Source organism: Lissotriton helveticus, chromosome 2_2 (assembly GCF_964261635.1).
Source record: "Lissotriton helveticus chromosome 2_2, aLisHel1.1, whole genome shotgun sequence".
Lineage (NCBI taxonomy): Eukaryota > Metazoa > Chordata > Amphibia > Caudata > Salamandridae > Lissotriton > Lissotriton helveticus.
In genome coordinates this window covers 473,557,752-473,581,185 of record NC_136060.1, presented here as the reverse complement: position 1 = coordinate 473,581,185, position 23,434 = coordinate 473,557,752, and the positions used below count along the sequence as shown (strand labels likewise).

General features: G+C 51.0%; 1 protein-coding gene across 1 annotated transcript in view; it reads right to left on the bottom strand.

Annotated features, from left to right (window-relative positions):
• ATRN (attractin) overlaps positions 1–23,434 on the bottom strand; it is an 800,866-nt gene that overhangs the window by 241,438 nt on the left and 535,994 nt on the right. Inside the window, exons 23-24 of the mRNA XM_078678722.1 lie at positions 20,542–20,617; positions 17,295–17,452 (exon numbers count right to left, since the gene is read on the bottom strand). Of these exons, the coding sequence (XP_078534848.1) occupies positions 17,295–17,452; positions 20,542–20,617 (234 nt within the window). The remainder of the gene's footprint in view (positions 1–17,294; positions 17,453–20,541; positions 20,618–23,434) is intronic.

The following is a 23,434-nucleotide window of genomic DNA, read 5'->3' as shown; positions in this document are numbered from 1 at the left end:
CGCCCCTGCTTACCTGTTTTAGATAGATATCACAGTGCTGAACCTAGGAGTCCAGTACTGGATTACAAAAGTAACGTGAACATACTTTACCTGCAACTTGAATTTCCTTCCATAGTATAACATTGGTAATTTCAACTGAAAAAGTTTTTAAGTATCAACTTTTAAAATACAATATTATTCCTGAAAAATCACTACTATAACCAAAACGCTTTTACTTAACTGTTTACAGCTCATGTCCCAGGACTGAATCCAGGATCCAGTCCTGTGGTTAGAAAAGTAATCTACAAAATAATTAATTGCATTTGACTGAAAATTCCCATTGAGCTCAATGTTGCATTGTTTTTTTTTTAGTTTTATTTTAATTTCTGTTAATTGATTTTCCAAACAAACAAAACAATAGCCATCTTTTCATTGCAGTCATATATAGTATGCTAACATCAATCCTGTATATACGGTAGTTGTTACAAGTACGTCCACTTTACATAGTACAGAATAACATTATCCAACTTCTTTTTATCAAAGGGTAGGGGAAAATATCACTTGTATAAATAAGTGTCACTGAATGTTCCTAGTCGGTGAATTGCAGCACATTGAATGGAGAAGTTACTATCAGCTTTTCTTATATTAAGTTCCAGTACCTCTACCAAGAGGTGAGCATCACATAGACTACATCACTATTCTCCATATTATGTTGCACTCCACTATTCCTTCTTACTCAGGGAGGACACCCCTCACTCAGTATGTACATCTCTGCATCGTTAGTGTATGGTAATCTCCATGCTTTCTGTCCCTTCTTCCCGTGTGTGTTCTAGTAGAAACTCAAAAAGAGTAGAGTCATCCCATCCAGATCATGGTCCTAAAACTCAAAAAGAGTAGAGTCATCCCATCCAGATCATGGTCCTAAAACTCAAAAAGAGTAGAGTCATCCCATCCAGATCATGGTTCAACTCCGAACTTAACTCCGAAAGAAGATTCCTAAGAGCCAAAGAAAGAAAGTGGAGAAATAACCCTTCTTCTATTCTTCGTGACCAACTCAAATCAGCGCGCAGGAAGTACAACAATTACATAAAAAACAAAAAATCCAGCTTTTTCCGCTCAGCACTGGACAGTGCCAAAAACAGACCCAAGGAGCTATATAGCATCATCAGACAACAAACCTCCAAGCCCATACCCTCCTCGGTGCAGGCGTCCAAAGAACTATGCAACAAGTTCGCCAAATTTTTCAAGGACAAGATTACAAAAATCGAGCTCTCACTGGCCGATTTCAACACGCAGCACGCAAAGAGCAATGCGGCTCGGTCACCAGACCTCCCACCTGTTCTCTCTCCTGGTCCCTACCCCAATTCCTGGCTCAGTTTCCATCCTATCCAAGAAACTGAGATAATCACGCTGATCGCCACCTCCAAACCCTCAGCCCATATCCTTGATCCCATTCCTCCCCTACTGACCAAAAAAATGAAGCACGCTCTAGCCCCGCTCTGGAGCACAATCATAAATAGCTCCCTGAAAAGCGGAGTGGTCCCTGATTGCCTCAAAATGGGCCAAGTCTCACCCCTGTTGAAAAAACCCGGACTAGATGGGACAGATCTAAACAACTATAGACCTGTGTCGAACCTCCCCCTTCTCTCAAAAACACTTGAAAGATGCGTACTACATCAACTGACCCAGCACCTGGACAACATCAACCTCCTGGACCCCCACCAGTCTGGCTTCAGAAAAGGCTGCAGCACAGAAACGGCGATCCTCAATATCATCGACGATATACATGGATCTCTAGACTCCGACCAATGCTGCCTCCTCATTCTCCTTGACCTCTCGGCAGCATTTGATACTGTTGATCACAAACTCCTCTTAAGGACTCTCCAAGAAAGAGCCGGCCTTGGTGAGGTTGTCCTCAAATGGTTCTCCTCCTTCCTCCACAACCGCACACAAAAAATAAAAATAAAAAACTTTACCTCCGACCTCCAACAAGTCAACAGGGGAGTCCCTCAAGGCTCGGTGCTTTCACCGCAACTCTTTAATATCTACATGGAACCTCTTTCCAAACTACTCAGAAAAGCCAACATTCACTTCCATCTCTATGCAGATGATACCCAGATCTATCTGGAAACAACCTCTCTCAAAGTCATACAAAGACTCAATGATGTCTTGAAAGATGTCCAACGTTGGCTCACAAGCAATCACTTAAAACTTAACCCTGACAAGGCAGAGACACTCCTCATCTCAAATAAGGAAGACAACCCACAAATTGCCGAGTGGTTAAAAGCCATTGATGCACTTAATGGAAATCTGATTCTAGCGGACTCTGTCAAATCCCTAGGCATTACTCTCGATCCAAAACTGAATATGACGAGACACATCAAGAATTCGGCCAAAAACGCGTTCCTTAGCCTAAGACGACTGAACAAATTAAAACCCTACATTCCGCCCAATGACCTCAAACAGGCCACCCAATCTCTGGTTCTGTCAAGACTGGACTATGGGAACGCAGTCCTCTCAGGAATTCCCAAATCACACTTGGCTCCCATCAAAACAACGCTACATGCGGCTGCTAGAATGATCACCGGTATCAAGAAATATGATCATATATCCCCCGCACTCAAGGAACTGAAATGGCTCCCAGCAGAAATGCGGATTAGCTTCAGAACAGCTTGCCTCACCCATAAAGCCCTTCACACCGGCAAACCAGATTACCTGGCAAAAAAACTCATAAAAGCAGGTCAGTCCAGGAACCTAGGAAGCTCTAACTCCCTTCTACTCATCCCAGCTAAGACCAGAAAGAAAAAAAACTGCTGACCGATCTTTCACTGGAAGCGCTCCCAGAATCTGGAATGCCATCCCCCCGCATATCAGAATCATTCCCTCTTATGTAGAATTCAAACGCCAACTCAAAGACCTGTTCCTCAACCGCTCCTTTGGAAATTGATAGTGGGGAGCAATTAACAATGATCGAGCTCCGCTCCAGCTCTAAGACTGAAGATCCTTGAAAATGTCATTTACTTCAATGTGTTTTTTTTTTTTTTTTTTTCGCTCCTCTGTGGATATGTCTCCCCTCTATTCTTTATCTGTTGATTATCTGTGCTGTACCTACTGTAAAGCGCTCTGATACCCTGGGGTCTGGCTAGCGCTATAGAAAACTTCTTAAATAAAAAAAAATAAAATAAAATAGTAGATAGCAGGTCAGTGGGGCCCAAATGTTCCTAGGCCGTGAAGCACTAGGTAGCAGCTCAGCGTATGTAGTAAGGCGCTCCTGGCATTGCACCAGATCAGTAATCCAGTCCTTAAATTTGGGCGCCCGCCCCCTGCCCCATCTGCAAGCTATCCGCCTCTTAGTAATGAGCAGAGCGAGTGCCGCATACTTGCGGTGCACTGCCAGCACCGGCTGGACATAACCAAGCACGGCCATCAATGGTATGGGTTCCAAGCGCGTTTGTCATTAATGTCAACGCTACAAACACTTTTGCCCAATATTCTCCCACTCCTGGGCAGGCCCAGGCTATATGTAGAAAATCTGCCCGTGGTGCTTTGCACCTGTCACATCTATCTGAGTCCCACAAGTGATATCTATGTAGCCTAGCAGGTGTAAAATATAGCCTATGTAGAAATGTATAATGTATGATACGAAGTCTACTACTGGACGACACTCTGTTTGTAGTCAACAATATTCCCATTGGTCGTCTGACATGCCTACACCCAGTTCCTCCCCCCATCGTGCGCGAGCAGGGGCAGCCGGCAACTCCCTCCCTGTGTGGACTGTCCTATATTACAGGGAGACAAGACGCCTAGCCGTCGTACTCTTGAGTAACAATTGTAGTGGGGTTAGCTCCTGTGGTTCCTCAGGGAAGTTCGAGGTGAGAGATTAGATACCCTGCCTAAGTCTGATATGCAAAAAGATGTCAAGAGGGGATTGTCCCAGTCCCTGAAATATCTGTTCTATCGAGCGGAACTGTCCGTCGCAATATAGGTGCCCCATGTGTGAATATGGGTGCGCTTCCTGAAATCGTGGAACAGTGTCTCCTGGAGAAGGGGCATATTCGGGTGGTATGTAAGTGGCAGCAATGAGGAATATAGTAAAGGTGATTGTAGTATGCGCCCAATACGATGCCACGCCATCACTGTGCTTGTAACAGTGGTCGGCCTGTGCTCCCTAGGGCTGGGTGGTTCATGAATCTCTCCATCCAAGGGAAGGAGGTGTGCAAGCCAATGCTCTGCCGCAACTTGTGGCTTATACCTCGGCTGTTTAACCCAGAACCATGCATAATGTGCCTGTGCGCTGATGTAGTATAATTCGAAGTTTGGAATTCCGAACCCTCCCTGGGCATATGATCTGGTGAGGATGTCCCATTGTAACCTCGGCTGTTTCCCTCCCCAGACTAGGCGCGTCATTTCCGATATAAGCGTCTTGAAAAAAAATTCCCAGGGTAATAGGGAATATTTAAAAACAGATAAAGTAGTTGTGGCAAGACCACCATTTTAATCAATGAGGCCCGGCCTGCCATAGACAAGGGCAACGCTATCCAACGGGTCACAGAGTCTGCTACTCGGGTCATTTGCAGTGCCATAATTCAAACACATAAGTTCCTCCCTGTCCCTGGTCAGCTGTATCCCCAAGTAGCGCAGTTCGTCCTCGCACCACTACAGGGGGTAATCCAGCGGGAACTAGAGACGCAGTCAGCGGAAAAATACAAGATTTCCCCCAATTTATTTGGATTCCCGACAGTTTACCAAATATAAACAACTCCAGCAGGATCGGATTTAGATTGTCTTGTGGATTCCGGATGTAGAGCGGGATATCATCCGCATAGAGGGACACGAGCACCTGCCGCATGTTACACTGCAGGGCCTTGTCATTGTGGCATTGCCTTAGTCTTGCCGCAAGAGGTTCGACTGCTATTGCGAAAAGCAGCGGGGAGAGAGGGCACCCCCTGTCGAGTTCCCAGAGTGATAGGAAACGCCAGTGATGTTCTTCCATTAACTGACACTTTGGCCACAGGCATTTGATAGAACAACCAAATCCATGAGAGGAAGAGGGGGGGGAACCCCATTCTCAGCAGCACTCCAAATATGAAATCCCATTCAATGGAGTCAAAAGCTTTAGTGGCGTCTAGAAAAAATAGCTGCCATAGGCAGTTCGGGTGATACATTATTAAGAATCGTAAAAAACGTCCTTAGGTTGTGGGATGTAGCTCTTCCAAGCACTAAAAAGTCCGACTGATCAGGAAGGATCAGGTTTTCCATTAGCAGGTTCAGCCAGGTGGCGACCAGCTTAGTTAAGATCTTGGCGACGCAATTTAGGAGGGAGAGGGGCCTATAGGAATCGCAGTGCTGGAGCAGTTTCCCTGGCTTCAATAATGAAATAATCAAAGCTTCTCGCATAGATGCAGGGAGGAGACCAACTTCTAGAAACTCCTCATACACCTCTTTTGGAATGGGGGCCATGAAGTCAATATATGTTTTGTAAAATTGCATCGGGATTCCATCTGTTCCCGTGGCCTTCCCTGATTGCAGCCCCATGATTGCTTCTCTGACCTCGTCCAGCTCAAACAGGGCACTTAAAGTTCGCTGTACATCACTGAGCCATCCCAGGGCCACATCCCCCAGATATTCCTCTAAATCTAATTCGCCCACCCTTTGGCTTGTGTATAAGCATTGATAGTGCTGTGTAAAGGCATTTAGTATATTTGCTGTGTCCTGATATAGTGCCCCCTCCAGATCCTCTATTTCCAGTATAAAGTTTGCATATCTAGGGCTCCTGACCATGTGCGCCAGCATTTTACCCGGCTGCTCCCCTTCTCCATAGTTTCGCGCCACCCAGTGTTTGCCCCGGAATCTCGTTTCTCTCTGGGCTGCGTCCATGTATTCTGTAGGTGTCTCTCGGAACTTAACGCACAAGTTACTACTTGTGTAACGATAGATCTGTAAGAGACATTAGTTAGTATTAGATTCCTTACCTTAGAATATCCCCAGGCGTCAGACTGGATCCGGAAATTTTTTGCGTAGCAGTACCCTTGCGCGTCGGTAGGCGTCGTCTGCGGCTCCGCGTCCGTCGTCGGCGTCGTGATGATGTCGTCGGAGTACTTAGACGCCGCCTCCGCGTGCTGACGTCAGTTCTTAGACACAGCTTTTCCGCGCCAGAAACGCAGAGCCATGTTAAAAACCAACACTGGTGCCATTGAAACTAGGGCCCTGAAAGGGGACAACCCTAACCCTAGATATTGGTTCGCAGAACGGGGAGGATGGGTGGGTCGGTAAGGAATCTAATACTAACCAATGTCTCTTACAGATATATTGTTACACAAGTAGTAACTTGTGCATCTGAAAGAGACACGTTAGTATTAGATTCCTTACCTTAGAATAGATACCCCAGCGAACCAATAATCACACCAGAAAGTCCTGGAGGACGGAACGGCCAAAGAAGCCATCCCTCCGGATTTGGCTGTCCAGGCAGTAGTGTCTTGCAAACGTGTGCAGCGATGCCCACTTAGCTGCCTGACAAATGTCTTGTAAGGGCACTCCCCTGCCCAGGGCAGTGGTAGTCGCCGTGGCTCGGGTAGAATGAGCCCGCAATCCAGCAGGAGGCTCCTTTCTAGCCAAGGAGTAGCATGCCTGGATACACAGGATGATCCACCGGGAGATGGTCCTCTTGTGCACCGCTTTTCCCTTCTTCGCGCCCGCGTAACCAACAAAGAGTTGGTCATCCACCCGGAACTGGCGTGTGCGATCCAAGTAGAATGAGAGCGCACGTTTTGGGTCCAGACGGTGGAGCCGCTCTTCCTCTTTAGAGGGATGCGGTGGCGGGAAGAAGGTTGGCAAGGTGATAGACTGCCCGATGTGGAAGGCCGTGACAACCTTGGGCAGGAAAGAAGGTTTGGTACGCAGCACCACTTTGTCCGGATGGACAGAAAGGAAAGGTGGAGTACAAGAAAGGGCCTGGAGCTCACTCACTCTCCTGGCAGAGGTGATGGCAACCAGGAAAGCATTCTTCAGAGTAAGAAGGCGGAGAGGACAGTTGTGAAGTGGCTCAAAGGGAGCGCACATCAGAAATGTAAGAACCAGGTTCAAGTCCCACTGAGGCATCACAAACGGAACAGGAGGAAACGTGTGTGTGATGCCCTTAAGAAATCTATTAACAATAGGGGACTTGAACAAAGAAGGTTGATCAGGCAGCCTGAGACAGGCTGAAAGGGCAGAAAGGTAGCCCTTGATAGTGCCCAGAGCAGAGCCCTGCTGGGCAAGAGAAAGAAGGAAGAGAAGGACCTCAGAAAGAGGGGCATTGAGGGGATCCACAGCCTTTGCTGTGCACCATGCCACAAATCTGTTCCACCTGCAGGCGTATACCGACTTTGTGGAGGGACGCCTGGCTGCCAGAATGATGTTACAAACTTCAGGAGGCAAGTCAAATGGCCTCAACTGTCGCCGCTCAATCTCCAAGCATGGAGGTGGAGACTGGACAGGTTCGGGTGGAGGACCGTCCCCTGCTGCTGCGACAGAAGGTCCTCCTGAAGAGGCAGACGAACCGGGGGATCGACTGACATACTGAGTAGCTCTGGATACCAGTACCTTCTCGCCCAGTCCGGAGCCACAAGGATGACTTGGCCCCGGTCGCGCTTGATCTTCTTCAGCACTCTGGGCAGAAGTGGTATAGGCGGAAAGGCGTACAACAGACCGCAACTCCACTCGCGACGAAAAGCGTCTCCGAGCGAGTGCCGCCTTGGAAATTCCAACGCGCAGAACTGATGACATTGCGCGTTCTATTCGGTGGCGAATATATCTAACCAAGGCTCTCCCCATCGCTGAAAGAGGCCTTGCGCCACGTCCGAGTTCAGACGCCATTCGTGATCCATCATGCACCGACGGCTGAGATCGTCCGCCCTGGCGTTCAGAGAACCTGCCAGGTGTTGAGCCACCAGGGTCACGCCCTGGCGTTCCAGACATTGCCAAAGGCGAAGAGCCTCTTGACAAAGGATCCACAACCCCACCCCGCCTTGTTTGTTGCAGTACCACATGGCGGTGGTGTTGTCCGTGAACACCTGCACTATACTCCCCCGGACAGAGGGGAGGAATGCCTTCAGTGCCAGACGAATCGCCCTGAGCTCCAACAGGTTGATGTGGAGCCGGGTCTCCGCCGGAGACCAGAGGCCTCGGATCTCCGCCTCTCCCATGTGGCCTCCCCAGCCCTGGAAGGACGCGTCCGTCACAACTACGTGCTCCGGTTGGGGGAGGGAGAGGGATCTGCCGCTGACCCAATCGCGGTCCATAAGCCACCACTGCAGCTGTCTCGCAGTGCCCTCCGAGATCAGGACGTGGTCGGATAGGTTGCCCTGATGCTGGGCCCACTGAAACTTCAGGTCCCACTGCAGAGCCCGCATCCGCCACCTGGCGTGATGCACCAGTAGGATGCAGGAGGCCATCAGCCCCAGAAGCCGCAGCATCAACCCGACCGAAACCTGGGATAACGGCTGAAAGATGGGAATCAGAGCCTGAATATCCCGGATCCGCTGTTCGGGCGGATAAACCCGAAACCGCGCCGAGTCCAGAACCGTTCCGATGAAGAGGAGCTTCTGAGAGGGGCACAGGTGTGACTTCGGCACATTGATGGAGAACCCCAGCTGGTGCAGGAGGTCCGCCGTCGTCTGGAGGTGGCTGACGACTGACTGGGGCGAGCCCGCCTTCAATAACCAGTCGTCGAGGTAGGGGAAGACTGAAACCCCTAACCTGCGCAGATGAGCTGCGACCACCGCCATCACCTTCGTGAACATCTGTGGGGCGCTGGTAAGGCCGAAGGGGAGCACGGTAAATTGAAAGTGCTCGTGGCCAACCATGAACCGCAGGTAGCGCCGGTGGGCAGGCAGGACGGGGATATGAAAGTAAGCGTCCTGCAAGTCCAACGCTACCATCCAGTCTCCTGGGTCCAGGGCAGCCAGGACCTGAGCCAGTGTCAGCATCTTGAACTTCTCCTTCCGGAGGAAGCCGTTGACGTTCCTCAGGTCCAAGATAGGGGGTAGGCCCCCCCTTTGCCCTTCTTGGGTACCAGAAAGTAGTGGGAGTAGCAACCACACCCTACTTCTGGCCCAGGAACGCGCTCGATGGCCCCCTTGGCCAAGAGGGCCGTAACTTCCTCCTGCAGAAGTCGCAAATGATCCCCCGACACACGGTGGTTCTGCGGTGGCATGGCTGGAGGAGTCGCCTCGAAGGGGAGGGAGTAGCCCCTTCGGACGATTTGCAGCACCCACCTGTCCGACGTGACAGTGCGCCAGTGGAGGTGGTGATGGCGAACCCTGCCCCCCACTGGCGTCACATGGGCCTGAAAGCACAGACTAGGAGGGTTTTGAGGCGGATGCTGAGGGGGAAGGTGTGGACTGACCTCGCCGCTGCCCCCGACCGCCCGGACGGCGGTTCCCACGGCCGCCACTGCGTTGGGTATTGCCCTGCGGAGCGTGGCTGGCGGCGCGTGTGGGCGCACCCCTTTCGTGGCCACGATAGGAGTGAAAGGCAGCCGATTGCTGGCGCTGTCCCGAGAGGCCCAAGGACTTGGCCGTAGCCCTGGAGTCCTTAAAGCGCTCAAGCGCATGGTCTGACTTGTCGCCAAAGAGGCGACAGCCATCGAACGGCATGTCCATGAGTGTGCTCTGGACATCTGCTGAGAAGTTGACGGACCTCAGCCAGGCGTGGCGTCTGACCGCCACAGTCGTTGCCATCGCTCTACCTAGCGAGTCGGTGGTATCCAGCCCACACCTGATAGAATACTTGGCTGCATCCCGGCCCTCCACAAGGGCTTGGCCGAGTTTGGCCCGTACCTCCAAAGGACACTCTGGCAGCACTTCCGCGACCTTATCCCACACAGAGTGGGTGTAACATCCCAAGAGGCAGGCGGTGTTGGAAGACCGCAGGCCTAGACTAAGGGATGAGAAGATCTTCTTCCCATACTGGTCATACCTCTTGGATTCCCTGTCCGGCGGGGCCGACGGGAATGCGGTCTGGGAATTGGAGGCCTGGATGACCAGGCTTTCGGGGGTAGGGTGGGAGGACAGGAAACATGGGTCGCCCGGGGCTGAACGGTGGCGTCTGGCCACGTTCCTATCTACGGGCGAGCCCGTAGCGGGCTTGGACCAAGTGCCCAGAAGAACGTCGGTCAAGGCCTCATTAAAGGGCAGCAGAGGCTCGGCCGAGCTTGACTGCGGTTTAAGGACCTCAGTGAGGAGGTTAGTCCTCACGGCCGCGACGGGGAGCTCAAGGCCCAAGGCCTTGGCAGCCCTCATCAGCACCACACTATATGTTGCCCCCTCCTCCGAAGCCACGGTAGGAGGGGAGACAAAACCAGTGTCTGGAGAGGTGTCCAGGCCACTGGCCTCCCCAAGGTCAGAGGGTCCTCAGACCCCTCCCAGTCCTCTTCATCACCCATCTCCTGAAACTCAGGGTTCTCAGCTAATGGGGCCTGTTCATAGAAGTGAAACTCCCCAAACGACGTCTGGAGCAGAACCCATCGGGGCCGTCCCGGCGCCGGAACAGGAACGAAGGTGGAACCGGGGACGGCGCCGCCCGAGGACGGCGCCGGAGGCGACACCTGAGGGTCCGACGCCGGGGAGGTCGTAAGGTCCACCGGCGACGAACCAGATCCCTAAGGAGGTCAGCGGCGTCGGGCCCGAAGGCGCCGGCGGCGTCAGGATAACGGGAACCTGCGGCGCCGGGCCCGAAGGCGTCGGCGGCGCCAGGGCTGAAGCACCCGACGGCGTCAGGGCAGAACCCGACCCGCTAGGGGTCCCAGACGGGTCCGCTGGGCCCGAAGGCGCCGCGGAGCCCGTCGGAGGAGAGAGTTTCCTCATGGCCATGAGGAAGCACTCGATCTCCTCCGGCGTCGCGTTGAGCCCAGGGACCGTAGGGTATGGGGCTGGACGCGGCGCCTGCGACTCAGTCGAAGCTGCGTGGGTGGTGTCACCCGAACCCCCGGCCGCATCGCGCGAGCGTGGGGGGGAGTCCGAGGAGCGATGATGCCGCTTGGACTTCTTGTGCCGCTTACCTGACGACGACTTCGACCCGGAGGAGTGCGGCCTACCCTCGGAATTGTGGTGGCTCCGAGCCCGCGACCTGTCCCTCGACCTCCCATGGGATCGGGACCTCTCGCGGCGCGGGACCGACTACCGGAGTTCGAGCCGCCTGCGGGACCGCTCCCGTCTGGCCTTCGAAGAGAGGGCCTGGCAGTCGGAGCAGGCCTTGTCGTCGTGGTCGACGCCGAGACAAGATAAACACACGCAGTGAGGATCCGTGACCGACATCAGGCGGTCGCAATCATCGCAGTGCTTAAATCCGGGCATCCCTACGGCACCGTCGGAGTCGATAGACTTCGAGAACAAGTTCTAGTTCTAGGACACCCCCGCGCCGCACGGCCACCAGCTGCTGCGTGTGCCCACCCTGCCTGCCTGCCTCGCTACCGCCGCTAACCCCGCCCCTTTTGCCTTCTGTACCCTCCCCGCTCCCGCCTCCCAGCTGCTCCGCCCCCCCGCGCACTTGGCCATATATGGCGACCGTGCGACGCAGGTGAGTGTGACCTAGTTCTAGGACACCCCCGCGCCGCACGGCCACCAGCTGCTGCGTGTGCCCACCCTGCCTGCCTGCCTCGCTACCGCCGCGTGACCACGCCCCCCTGCCTTCGAGCGGCGTGGTCCGTGCTCGCCTGACCGGCCCCTGTTGTCTTTGCCGTTTTGTAACTTATTTTGTCATTCTATATTGCCTGTTTCTTCTGTCTAGTGTATTTTCCTGTTTGTATTGCCGTTGCTTAGCTGCCCCGCGTCCTCCCTCCCCGCTTCCCGCCTCCGCCGCTAACCCCGCCCCTTTTGCCTTCTGTACCCTCCCCGCTCCCGCCTCCCAGCTGCTCCGCCCCCCCCGCGCACTTGGCCATATATGGCGACCGTGCGACGCAGGTGAGTGTGACCTAGTTCTAGGACACCCCCGCGCCGCACGGCCACCAGCTGCTGCGTGTGCCCACCCTGCCTGCCTGCCTCGCTACCGCCGCGTGACCACGCCCCCCTGCCTTCGAGCGGCGTGGTCCGTGCTCGCCTGACCGGCCCCTGTTGTCTTTGCCGTTTTGTAACTTATTTTGTCATTCTACATTGCCTGTTTCTTCTGTCTAGTGTATTTTCCTGTTTGTATTGCCGTTGCTTAGCTGCCCCGCGTCCTCCCTCCCCGCTTCCCGCCTCTGCCGCTAACCCCGCCCCTTTTGCCTTCTGTACCCTCCCCGCTCCCGCCTCCCAGCTGCTCCGCCCCCCCGCGCACTTCGCCATATATGGCGACCGTGCGAACGCGCAGCGTTGACGCGCAGCGGGCGCGCCGATTGTGCGCCGAAGGCGCGCCAAAGGTAAGCCCGTCTGCGCCCGTCCGCGCCTGGACCGCGCCCAGTGCCAGGACCCCTGGCCCCCACCGACGGAATCTGACCCGACGAACCTACAACGCCGCCGATCTCATCGCACTCAACGCCGGCGGCATCCCGGGATGTCACCGAGCCACCCCGAAGCACACCCACGGACCCTTCAGCTGCCACGCCTGCAAGTTCACCTGCACCCGGACCTACCCTGCACCAGCACCCGCCAAGCCGAACACCAGCAGCAACCACCTCAAGTGCATCCTGCTCAACACCCGCTCCGTCCACAGACACGCCATCGAACTCTGGAACCTCCTCGACACCACAGCCCCTGACGTCGCCTTCCTCACGGAGACCTGGATGAACGCCTCCTCAGCGCCCGACATCGCCATCGCCATCCCAGAGGGCTACAAGATCACCCGGAGGGACCGCACCGCCAACCAGATGGGAGGAGGCATCGCCATCATCCACAGGGACACCATCCGCATCACGACCAACACCGACGACACCCTAACCACCGCCGAACACCTGCACTTCCAGATCCACACCGACCCGAAGACCACCCTCAGAGGCACCCTGATCTACCGACCCCCGGGACCACGCACACGATTCAGCGAGGACATCGCCGACTTCATCAGCCCGCATGCCCTCCCCTCCGCCGACTACATCCTCCTGGGGGACCTCAACTTCCACCTGGAGAACAACAGCGACCACAACACCATCACCCTGCTCGACAACCTCTCCAACCTCGGACTCAAGCAGCTGGTGTCCACCCCCACCCACCTCGCCGGACACACACTCGACACCGTCTTCTCATCCAGCAAAGACATCGCCTTCAGCCACGCAACAGGACTCCACTGGACGGACCACAGCTGCGTCCACTTCACCTTCAAAAGAACGACGATCCACCAGCAACAGGTTGCCCGAAGAAGCTGGAACAAGATCACAGCCGACCAGCTCACCGCCTCCCTGAGCCAACACCCTCCTGCCGGCTCAGCGAACCCCAGCCAGGCCGCCGACAACCTCACGAAGTGGATCAGCAACTGCGCGGACGAACTCGCCCCTCTGAGGGCCCCGCCCAGCAGACCCGGCAGCAGGAAAACCCCATGGTTCACCGACGAACTCAAGAGCTCCAAGAAGAACTGCCGAGCCCTCGAGAAAGTATGGAGAAGGGAACCTACAATGGACAACATGACCACCCTCAAGCTCGCCACCCGGAAACACCACCAACTGATCCGCGCCAACAAGAAAAATGCATTCAAGGACCGGCTGGACAACAACGCACACAACTGCAAGGAACTCTTCAACATCGTGAAAGAGCTCTCCAACCCCAACGCCGGAAACAACGACATCACCCCGTCGCAAGACCTCTGCAACTCCCTCGCCTCCTACTTCCACAACAAGATCGCGGACATACACAACAGCTTCAGCATCCAACCGACGCACGCCACAACCACAGCAACACCACCCACCACCACCCTCCGCGCCTGGACTCCGATCAGCACCGAAGAAACCATCCTCACTATGAACTCCGTCCACTCCGGATCTCCGACCGACCCCTGCCCTCACCACGTCTTCAACAAGGCCGACGCTGTCATCGCACCCCACCTGCGGGACATTATCAACACCTCCTTCGACACCGCCACCTTCCCGGAGAGCTGGAAGCACGCAGAACTCAGCGCTCTACTCAAGAAACCTACAGCGGACCCCACCGAACTCAAGAACTACCGTCCCATCTCGCTCCTCCCGTTCCCGGCCAAAGTCATCGAAAAGACCGTCAACAAACAGCTGGCCGCCTTCCTCGAGACGAATGGATCCCTCGACCCCTCACAGTCTGGCTTCCGAGCCAACCACAGCACCGAGACCGCCCTCATCGCTGCCACCGATGATATCCGAACCCTGATGGACAACGGAGAAACAGCGGCCCTCATCCTCCTGGACCTCTCCGCGGCATTCGACACTGTCTGCCACCGCACCCTAGTGCAGCGCCTCGGCAACATCGGAATCCAGGAGAAGGCACTGGACTGGATCACCTCCTTCCTCGACGGAAGAACACAGAGAGTCCGCCTACCACCGTACAAATCAGAGGCCACTGAAGTCATCTGCGGCGTACCTCAAGGATCCTCGTTGAGTCCCACCCTCTTCAACGTCTACATGAGCCCCCTCGCGGCCATCGCACGCCAACACAACCTCAACATAATCTCCTACGCCGACGACACCCAGCTGATCCTCTCCCTGACCAACGACCCCGCCGCCGCCAGAGCCAGCCTGCACGAAGGGATGAGAGATGTAGCCGAGTGGATGACGACCAGCCGCCTGAAACTGAACTCAAACAAGACGGAGGTCCTCATCCTGGGCTCCTCGCCCTCCGCCTGGGACGACTCCTGGTGGCCCCCCGCCCTGGGCACCGCACCCAAACCGACGGACCACGCACGCAACCTGGGCTTTATCCTGGACTCCTCCCTCTCCATGACCAGACAAGTCAACGCCGTCTCCTCGTCATGCTTCAACATCCTACGCATGCTACGGAAGATCTTCTGGTGGATCCCCACCGAGACCAGGAAGACTGTCCCCCAGGCCCTCGTCACCAGCCGACTGGACTACGGCAACGCCCTCTACGCCGGAACCACCGCCAAGCTCCAGAAGAGACTCCAGCGGATCCAGAACGCCTCAGCCAGACTCATCCTCGACATCCCACGAAACAGCCACATCTCCGGACATCTGAGAGACCTGCACTGGCTCCCCGTCAACAAAAGAATCACCTTCCGTCTCCTCACCCACGCACACAAAGCCCTACACGACCAAGGCCCGAGCTACCTCAACAACCGAATCAACTTCTACGCTCCCAAGCGCCACCTCAGATCAACCAGCCACGCCCTCGCCGCCGTCCCACACATCCGAAGAGCGACAACAGGAGGAAGGTCCTTCTCCTACCTGGCCGCCAAGACCTGGAACTCCCTCCCGACCGACCTGCGCCTGACCCAAGACCACCTCTCCTTCAGGAAGAAGCTCAAGACCTGGCTGTTCGAGCAGTAGCGGCACCCCCCCCTCCTAGCGCCTTGAGACCCTACGGGGGAGTAGTGCGCTCTATAAATGTACTGATTGATTGATTGAACAATCAAAAGTGATCAAAAAGTTAGTCAAAAAATGACTAGGGTTACTGCTTTTTCCAGATCTGCGCTTGCTGGCGCGGAAAAAAGAAGAATTGACGTCAGCACGCGGAGGCGGCGTCTAAGTACTCCGACGACGTCATCACGGCGCCGCCGACAACGGACGCGGAGCCGCAGACGACGCCTACCGACGCGCAAGGGTACTGCTACGCAAAAAAATTCCGGATCCAGTCTGACGCCTGGGGATATTCTAAGGTAAGGAATCTAATACTAACGTGTCTCTTTCAGATTTGGGTAGCATTGTTCGGTGCAGTCGCCAGATCAGCATCCAGCAATTTAAGTTCTGTCTCCAACTTACGTATCTGGTTGGTGATGTCCTTAAGCACTCCCGACCCTTTAGCAATACAGAAACCGTGGAGATTAACCTTGAAAGCCTCCTAAATGGTTTCTACACTATTCACTGAACCCTTGCTGCACGGCACCGGGTCTCAGGCGCTCTACGCCGGAGGCTCTCCACCATTTGCCGTCCGTCTCCGCCGATTTCACCAGCAACGGCTCCTCGTACAAGCACCCTAACAACCATTAAGATCTGCCGCAGCCCCCGCCATTCGCTCTTATTGTCCGTGAGGGGGGGGGAGCAGGGCTGCCACGTCTCCCTCCGCCTCCGATGTTTCCCTTGCGGCCTAGGCGCCTCGAGGTCAGCCTCGGTCTAAAGTGGGCACAACAGCCGATCCCGGCTCATGCACAGCACCATTTCGCCTCCCGGGCCCGGCAATGATAGTGTAGAGCAGGCGAAAACGGTGTCCGATGCTCCTGATTTTTTGTAGGGAGCTGCAGTCAGGTTAGTACTTGCAGTTGGCGCACTCAAGTACCGTAGATGGCACAATATGGCAGGATAATTGTAGGATATTAACACCGGGTGGCAGGAGCCTCACATCAGCGTGGCCATTTTGCACGTGCGCCACCTAGCGCTCCCCTGTCCTCAATGTTGCATTGTGTTTGAAATTGTGTTGCCTACTGCAACCAACTGTAACTATTGTATTCAAAGAAACTATTGCCTATTTGAAAGGTATTTAACTGAAGTAATCTAAGCTGAGAAAGTATATTTTGATACCTTGTTGGTTCTAAAAATAAAAGACCTATATCTTTTGATACAAAACAATTGGCCTAGATTTCAGTTCTTGAGTGTGTGAAACCTTTTGCTGACTGAGTGTGTACAACAAATGCTTTGCACTGTCCTCTGGTACTGACTTACTGCTCAACCAAGCTACCACTTTGGAGAGTAAGGCTATATCCGGTTTTAGCCTCTGAAATACCTCTGGAGACTGGGGACTCTGTGCACACTGTACCTTACTTTGGTCCAGTATACACAGAGCCACTTTCTTACAGACTAAGCCAATGCTTGTAATTAATTTACATTCTGAAATGTCATGTTTGCACTACCTCATCGATTCTGAAAACATAAAAAATACTACAGAATAAAGATGACGAGTCCCACAGCTTTCAACACTTGTGAATGTACTTAAACATCTAATGCAGCTTACAAATATTAGTGTAACCATATTATATCCAGTTTCAAAATGGCAGCCCCAAGTGAAGTGCACCAGATGTAACCGTAAGTTCTCGGCAGGCATTTAAAAATGATATATAAGCAACAAACTCTAAATTCCACAATGCAAAGCATTTTGCTACGATAAATACCAAGGAGACCTACACTGGAAACAGGAAAGGAGTGATGTCTGAGTGGGGGCAATCTACTGTTTGCAGTGACTATACTTTTATAGGACAATTAACAGTTGTCTTAATTAATAAATAAAATCAGAATTTACCTGTATTTTGATTGGCCAGGTGAAATTGCTGACATACACAAAAAATGTGATGTTAGGGTTATTGTGAAACTCAAATTTCTCATTTGAGAAGCTGTCCTTATACTCCTTAATATTGGTCCTTGATACAACAGGAATCTCTTCTCCAGCCTGTGTACCAGCTGAGGAGAAAACAATGGGGAAAGGGAAAATGAAAATGTAGTTGGAATCACAGCATGCATAAATTATTATCTCCATATGATAGGATTTAAAAACACAAAAGAACATCAATTTTAAGAGAGGGAATGACGGCAAATCATTTGAAACTTAGGTGTGAAGCAAATGACGTGTTTTTAATTATTAGCGTCAACCAAAGAGTTACCTCCTATTTCTTCTATTCAAAAACATGATCAGGACCAATAAAACAAGTGTACTTTTCAAGTAAGAGGACTCTTGTGTGCGATATGTACAGCTTTTTTCTTGTACAAATTGGAGGTACAAGGGTACATTTTTGTTCAGCATAAAAGGTTTTAAAAGGAAGAGTAGGAGGAAAGTCCGCCATGGTTCAACCCACCTCCTTCCTTCACATGCAAGGCTTTCATCTCTCAGTGCCTACTTCATCAGTTTAAACAAAAGTATTCGCGAATCTGAAATGACAATTAGTCTTCTGGATGACTGTGGTCACAATCAGGAGCAAAACAAGTGTAACAGTAAGCAATCTCTATAAAATACTGCATCCAACGTCCAAGGTCTTCCATAATCTGGGAAAATTTAGTAACATATAAAGATTCTATTTTGGGGTAATGGCCAAAAGCATCAGACCCAAAGAAGAGTATTTCTCAACAAGATCTGATCACTTTCAGCATTAACTGCAGTTCACTTCCAAGACATGATGATTGTGAATAACAATCTGATAGAGACTTCTAGCTACAGATTCCTTAACTTTGAATTCCAAAGGAGTCAGGCTGGATCCTGAACCGTTTTTCGTTAGCAGTACCACTCTGGTGGCTCCATTCGGCTCCATGTGACGTCGTTAGCATCAGTTATGACGTCGCGGTCATCTATATGGGCACCACCCAGGGGGCGCGGCCGTCGTTCTTTTCTTTCCACACCATTTAAGCGCCAATCTGGAGAAGAGCAACCCCTCTGTCTCTTTTTGACATAATTTGTTCTACTTTTTGTTGAACAAAATGTTTTTCTAGTGTGTTGAGGATGTCTTTTAGAAAGACAGGGTTTAAACCGTGTGGTACCTGTCACCATGCCATGTCGGTAACTGATCCCCTACTTGTCTGTCTCTAATGTCTCGAGTGCCACCATGCCTCTAAATCCTGCTGGGACTGTCGGGCCATGGCTCCGAAGGCCTTATGGGAGCGAGCTGTGAAGCTCCTTACGGCCCAGCAGTTGACATCGGCTGGCAAGATTCCGTGGAGATCTCAGTCCCGATCGGAAAAAGGGGACGTTGCGGGACTGCTTCCAGAACCCTAAGTCCTCTTCCTCCCACTCAAGGTCTTCTGAACACTTGGAGAAGAGGCACAAGAAAAAGAATAAGTCTAAGCGGACCTCATCTTCGCCTCAGCAGTCGTCCGAATAAGGTAAAGAGCAGCAATGCTCTAGGCATGGTTCTGAGGAGCTGGAGTAGACGCTGCCCTTACCTCCATTTCCGGGAGCTGGAGCAACCTCTGCTCAAATAAAATAATATTACGAGTTCATGTGTATTTGAGAGGGCAGACCCCCCTGTTGAGCCTTAGGGCCTTGCCGGGTCGGAGGGGGCCCATCGGATTCAACACCATTGGCTTCGGCCATAGCACGGGTGGAGCGTCATGGATCTGATTCAGGAACGACGCAGGTCATGCCTAAACGACCTTACCCTGCATTGGACCTGAAGTCAGTGCCTACTTTTAAACACTCAAACAAACCTTTAATTTTTTTTTTGAAATGCATCCCGTTTTCCTTTAAAGAAAACGGGCTGTCATTTTTTTTTTTAAGTTGCTTTATTTGAAATCAAACAGACATGCTGATCTGCTGTCCCCAGCAGGCCACCATCCCTGTGTTATTGCCCATTCTGAAAAGGGTTGCCTCATGAATATTGAGGTAGCTCCATTGCGACCCCAGTTAGAATCACTAATGTGGACATTAGTATATTTCATTTTGAAAGACTCGAATTGTGATTTGCAAAAATTGCAATTTCCTGTAAAATGAAATGGTCGTACATGTGTCCCATGGTCCCCAACAGAAACATCTACACAAAAGAAGCCGAAAGTGTGTAGGGAGATACCACTAAGAGCAGAAAAAGAGTGTGTGTGTAAGTGTGAGTGTGCGTGTGCGTGTTAGAAAAGGGTGCTCGTGCTGAAGATGGGGTTTAAGTTAAATGCATGTATGCCAATAGCACCATGTGAAGCCATGGCCAATGGCATCACAATGGTGAACACCTTCAGCATGGCCCGTTGAAAGAGGTAAGCTGTTACGCCTCATATTGTGCAAACAGAGCATGGCCTTTTAGAAGAGATACCCTGATGTGGCTAATACTGCTCAATTGGAGAAGTTATCAACTGCTATTTTTAATTAATAATGTCATGTTGATTTTGCTCAAGTCCTACTTTTCCAATAGCTCTTTGGGGTTTGTTAGTTTAAGTGCAATCGATCCATTCGATGTAACTGGGGAAGGGGAGGCAGATGGGCTTTCGCCAGGTTGCATCAGTTGTGCAGTTAATACCTCTGAAGGACATGTCACCATTTGTATGGAAAACTAATGGTTCTCTAAATCCATGCCAGCTGACTTTAGCATATCGACTCTTCTAGCTGACACAGCAGCAGCATTGAAGGCTTTGCTGCCGTAAAAACACTGTACCACAGCACAATACTGGATGACAACATGCAGGAGAATATTAGAGGCTCATGAGACAAGTCTCATCCATGACTGCGAGAATTTGTACAGGCTGTAGTCAAAGCACCGCTGTGTGCGGTCAACAAAGAGCACTCGCATAGCCTCCAATGACGCTACTCTCTCAACAAAGGTACTTACGAGGACCACTGCTGCCAAGTAAACAACCTAAAGTGCCCAAAGTACACTCAAAATAGAAACTGCTGTAAAAGAGCCCGAGCAAGTTAAGGCTTATGAGATGCAAGAATAGGACCGCATTCTTTTGTACCATAATGTTCTCCAAAAATCCCCTAAATACAATTTTGAAATATATAATACATTCAATACTTTGAGACTAAAGGTTGTTAATTTGCACACAACCAATACATGTTTAAAGGATGATTTCACTACCTGCAAAGCTTGTTGCCAGAGTAATGTTGAGGTTGAAGTTCTTGGATGCATTAATGAACATATCCAGGTCTCGATTCTGCCAATTAAAAATATAGAGGAAGTTTTAAATATTGTTTGACTATTTTATCACATTTAAATGAATGAATCATTATGAAAAGAATAATAAACCAAACACAATGTTAAAAAGGCAGTAATAGTCTTGTAACCCCACTGACCATTGTTCATCTGTGTGTGTGATTTCTACTTTTTCCTTTTACTCCTGCCCCTTACACAACTCTACATACAAACATGCAACTAGTTGGGTATTCTAACTTGTGAAAAGTCAAAAGGACTTTAGGGAGAGGACAGACAAGTCAATTACAGGTTACTGCTTCAAACATTTTGTCACCTAGAAAGTGGTTTCTCCGAACCAAGTTATCATACATATATTCTATTAGTCACACGCATACAGCCACCAATTTCTCCAGGTGGCGAACACCCATTATCTTCAGTTCTGTCCACCAAGGACGTAATGCAGTAGACACCATTGGACAAACCATAGCACAAGAGGGCAGTGTTCAACTGTAAGAACTAAAAGGCTTGAAGATCATTAGTTGCAAGAGAACAATCTATTAGTTCCCTTATTAATACGTGACACTTGGCACGCAACTCTTTGGACTTACTCCAAAACTACAAAACTATCATGCACTTTAAACAATATTCTCCAAGTTTCAGATTGCACCTGATAGGTTGCTGCAGCTATAGAAGTGTGAGAAGGATTTGCTTAACAGGTGCATCACTTTATCCACATTTCCACCATGCGTTTGTTTACTATAATACACATTTGTATTTCTTATGGAGATTCCCCATAACTACATTTTCAATCCAGCTACCTGAGCTCACTTTGCTGATAAGTACCACTCAAACAAACTTCCTATACTGATAGAAATAGGGCACCATTACTGAGGCAGATCTTGCAAGTCTTTTTGGGCAAGCTTTAGCCTTGCTGGCAATATAGGCAATATGGGTTTCTAAGTGTATGCTCAGAAGATGTGGTAGCAGAAAATTTCCAGGACTGGAACGTTTCAATTAGGCAGAGGAAGCAACTTTAATCTAAAAAAACAGATACCAATGCATTTAGAGGCAGGCAACACAGATGCACCAGACATGTTCTCAATGACAGCTTTGCTTAGTGTCTGCACAATAGGTCTGAATTTATCAAAGCCAAGCACTTACAAAGGAGGCATGGGCTCTACATACTAGCACAGTATGAGAACGATCCAGAGGGTAGGTACAGAAACTAGTTAGATTCATTCATAAAGCGAAAATCAGGAAACGGAGCACACGAATACTTGTGTGTGCATGCTTTGCAACTTAATGCACCAGAGTCAATGTTGGCTTTTGTGAGACCCTCTCAGACTGTGTCTAGTTCACTCTTTCCACTCCCTATTCGGAGTAGAGGGGATCAGCAGGCAAAGGGTTCTGAGGGAGATGGTGCAAGTGTACTGTCCAGACCAGTGCTTATCTTAGTAAAAATATAGCATTTTAATCTCACTGCATAACAAAATAGTACACAGTTAAACTGGATATAGTTGCAGGGATGCAAACCTCTACTACAATTTTCAGTGAATAGATACATCCCAGCACTGTGCTCTCTCCCCATTCTAGGAAATTTCCTAAAGTCTGCAGTGAATTGTGTGAAGTACTGGCACAGGCTCATTTGCAGTTCTCTCTGGATTACCCCACTGGCTTACACTTCTATTAAACCATTCCTGCCACAAAGAAGACACATAAGCAAAAGCTTCTTGTGGCAGATGTACTCCTGCGCATTCAGTCTTTCAGCCTTCTTACGGCTAAACCCTGCTTTACATGTTCGATGGCGCTACAGCTCTTGTGACGTTGGGCATTTTCTGAGAAACCCTTCCTGTTGCAGTGGTTTCAATAAGGTGAGACCACAGTGGTGGCCTCGCTCAAGCCAAGGATCTGTAGGTGGAGATTAGTACAGCAGGCCAGCACAGCGGGTGCTCATCTTCACTCAGCTGCAAATTCCAAGACCAGAAGCAGACTGGTGCTCATCTTTGGCAGGAGGTAAGAACAAGTTACCTTACAAGTTAACTTCAGTAACATTTTTATGGTGGATATTTTATCTAACCGCAGAATCCTCACCTTTAGAATACCCTCAGTTGCCAGACTGGAACCGGAAACTTTAAACAGCAGTGTGCCCACATTCTAGTAGGTTACAAGATAAGGGTTGACCCAACAGTACTGGGACCTGGGTAGTTCAATGATACATATGTATCACATTCTAGTAGGGAGCACTGTGTTGCCGCACTTCGTTCTGCCCCAGAAGTACCAATGGAGCCGCATCTAAGCGCCACTCTTGCACATTAAAGTCAGTTTCTTTCTTGACTCAGCCTCTCCCTCGGATGCGGAGCCCAACAATAATCAGAGGTATCAGAGAGCAGATCTCCAATTTGGGATCTTTTTAGATGGGGAAAAAAGAGACCATTCCACACAACCCAAAGGTGGGAAGCAATGAGGAATCTGTGGTTAGATTGAATATCTACCGGAAAGAGTATTACAAAAGGTAAGTAACTTGTTCTGATGGGTACTGCTAGCTGTAGACTCCTCACTTTTTGAATAGGTACCGAAGCAGAAAGTGGTGGGTCTGTAGAATGGCTCAGAATAAAAAAAGTTCTGTAGTACCCAATGGGCGGAATGGCCTTCATATCAGACCTGGTTGTCAAGGCAGTAGTGCTTTGCGAACATTGCTGATGCCCACATCGCAACCTCGTTGATATCTAGAAAGAGGCATTCTGTGTGCCAACACAGTGGTAGCAACCCTGGCCCAGGTGAAATGGGACCCTAGTCCTTCTGGAGGCTGCTTCTTGGCCAATGTGTAGCAGATCTTAAT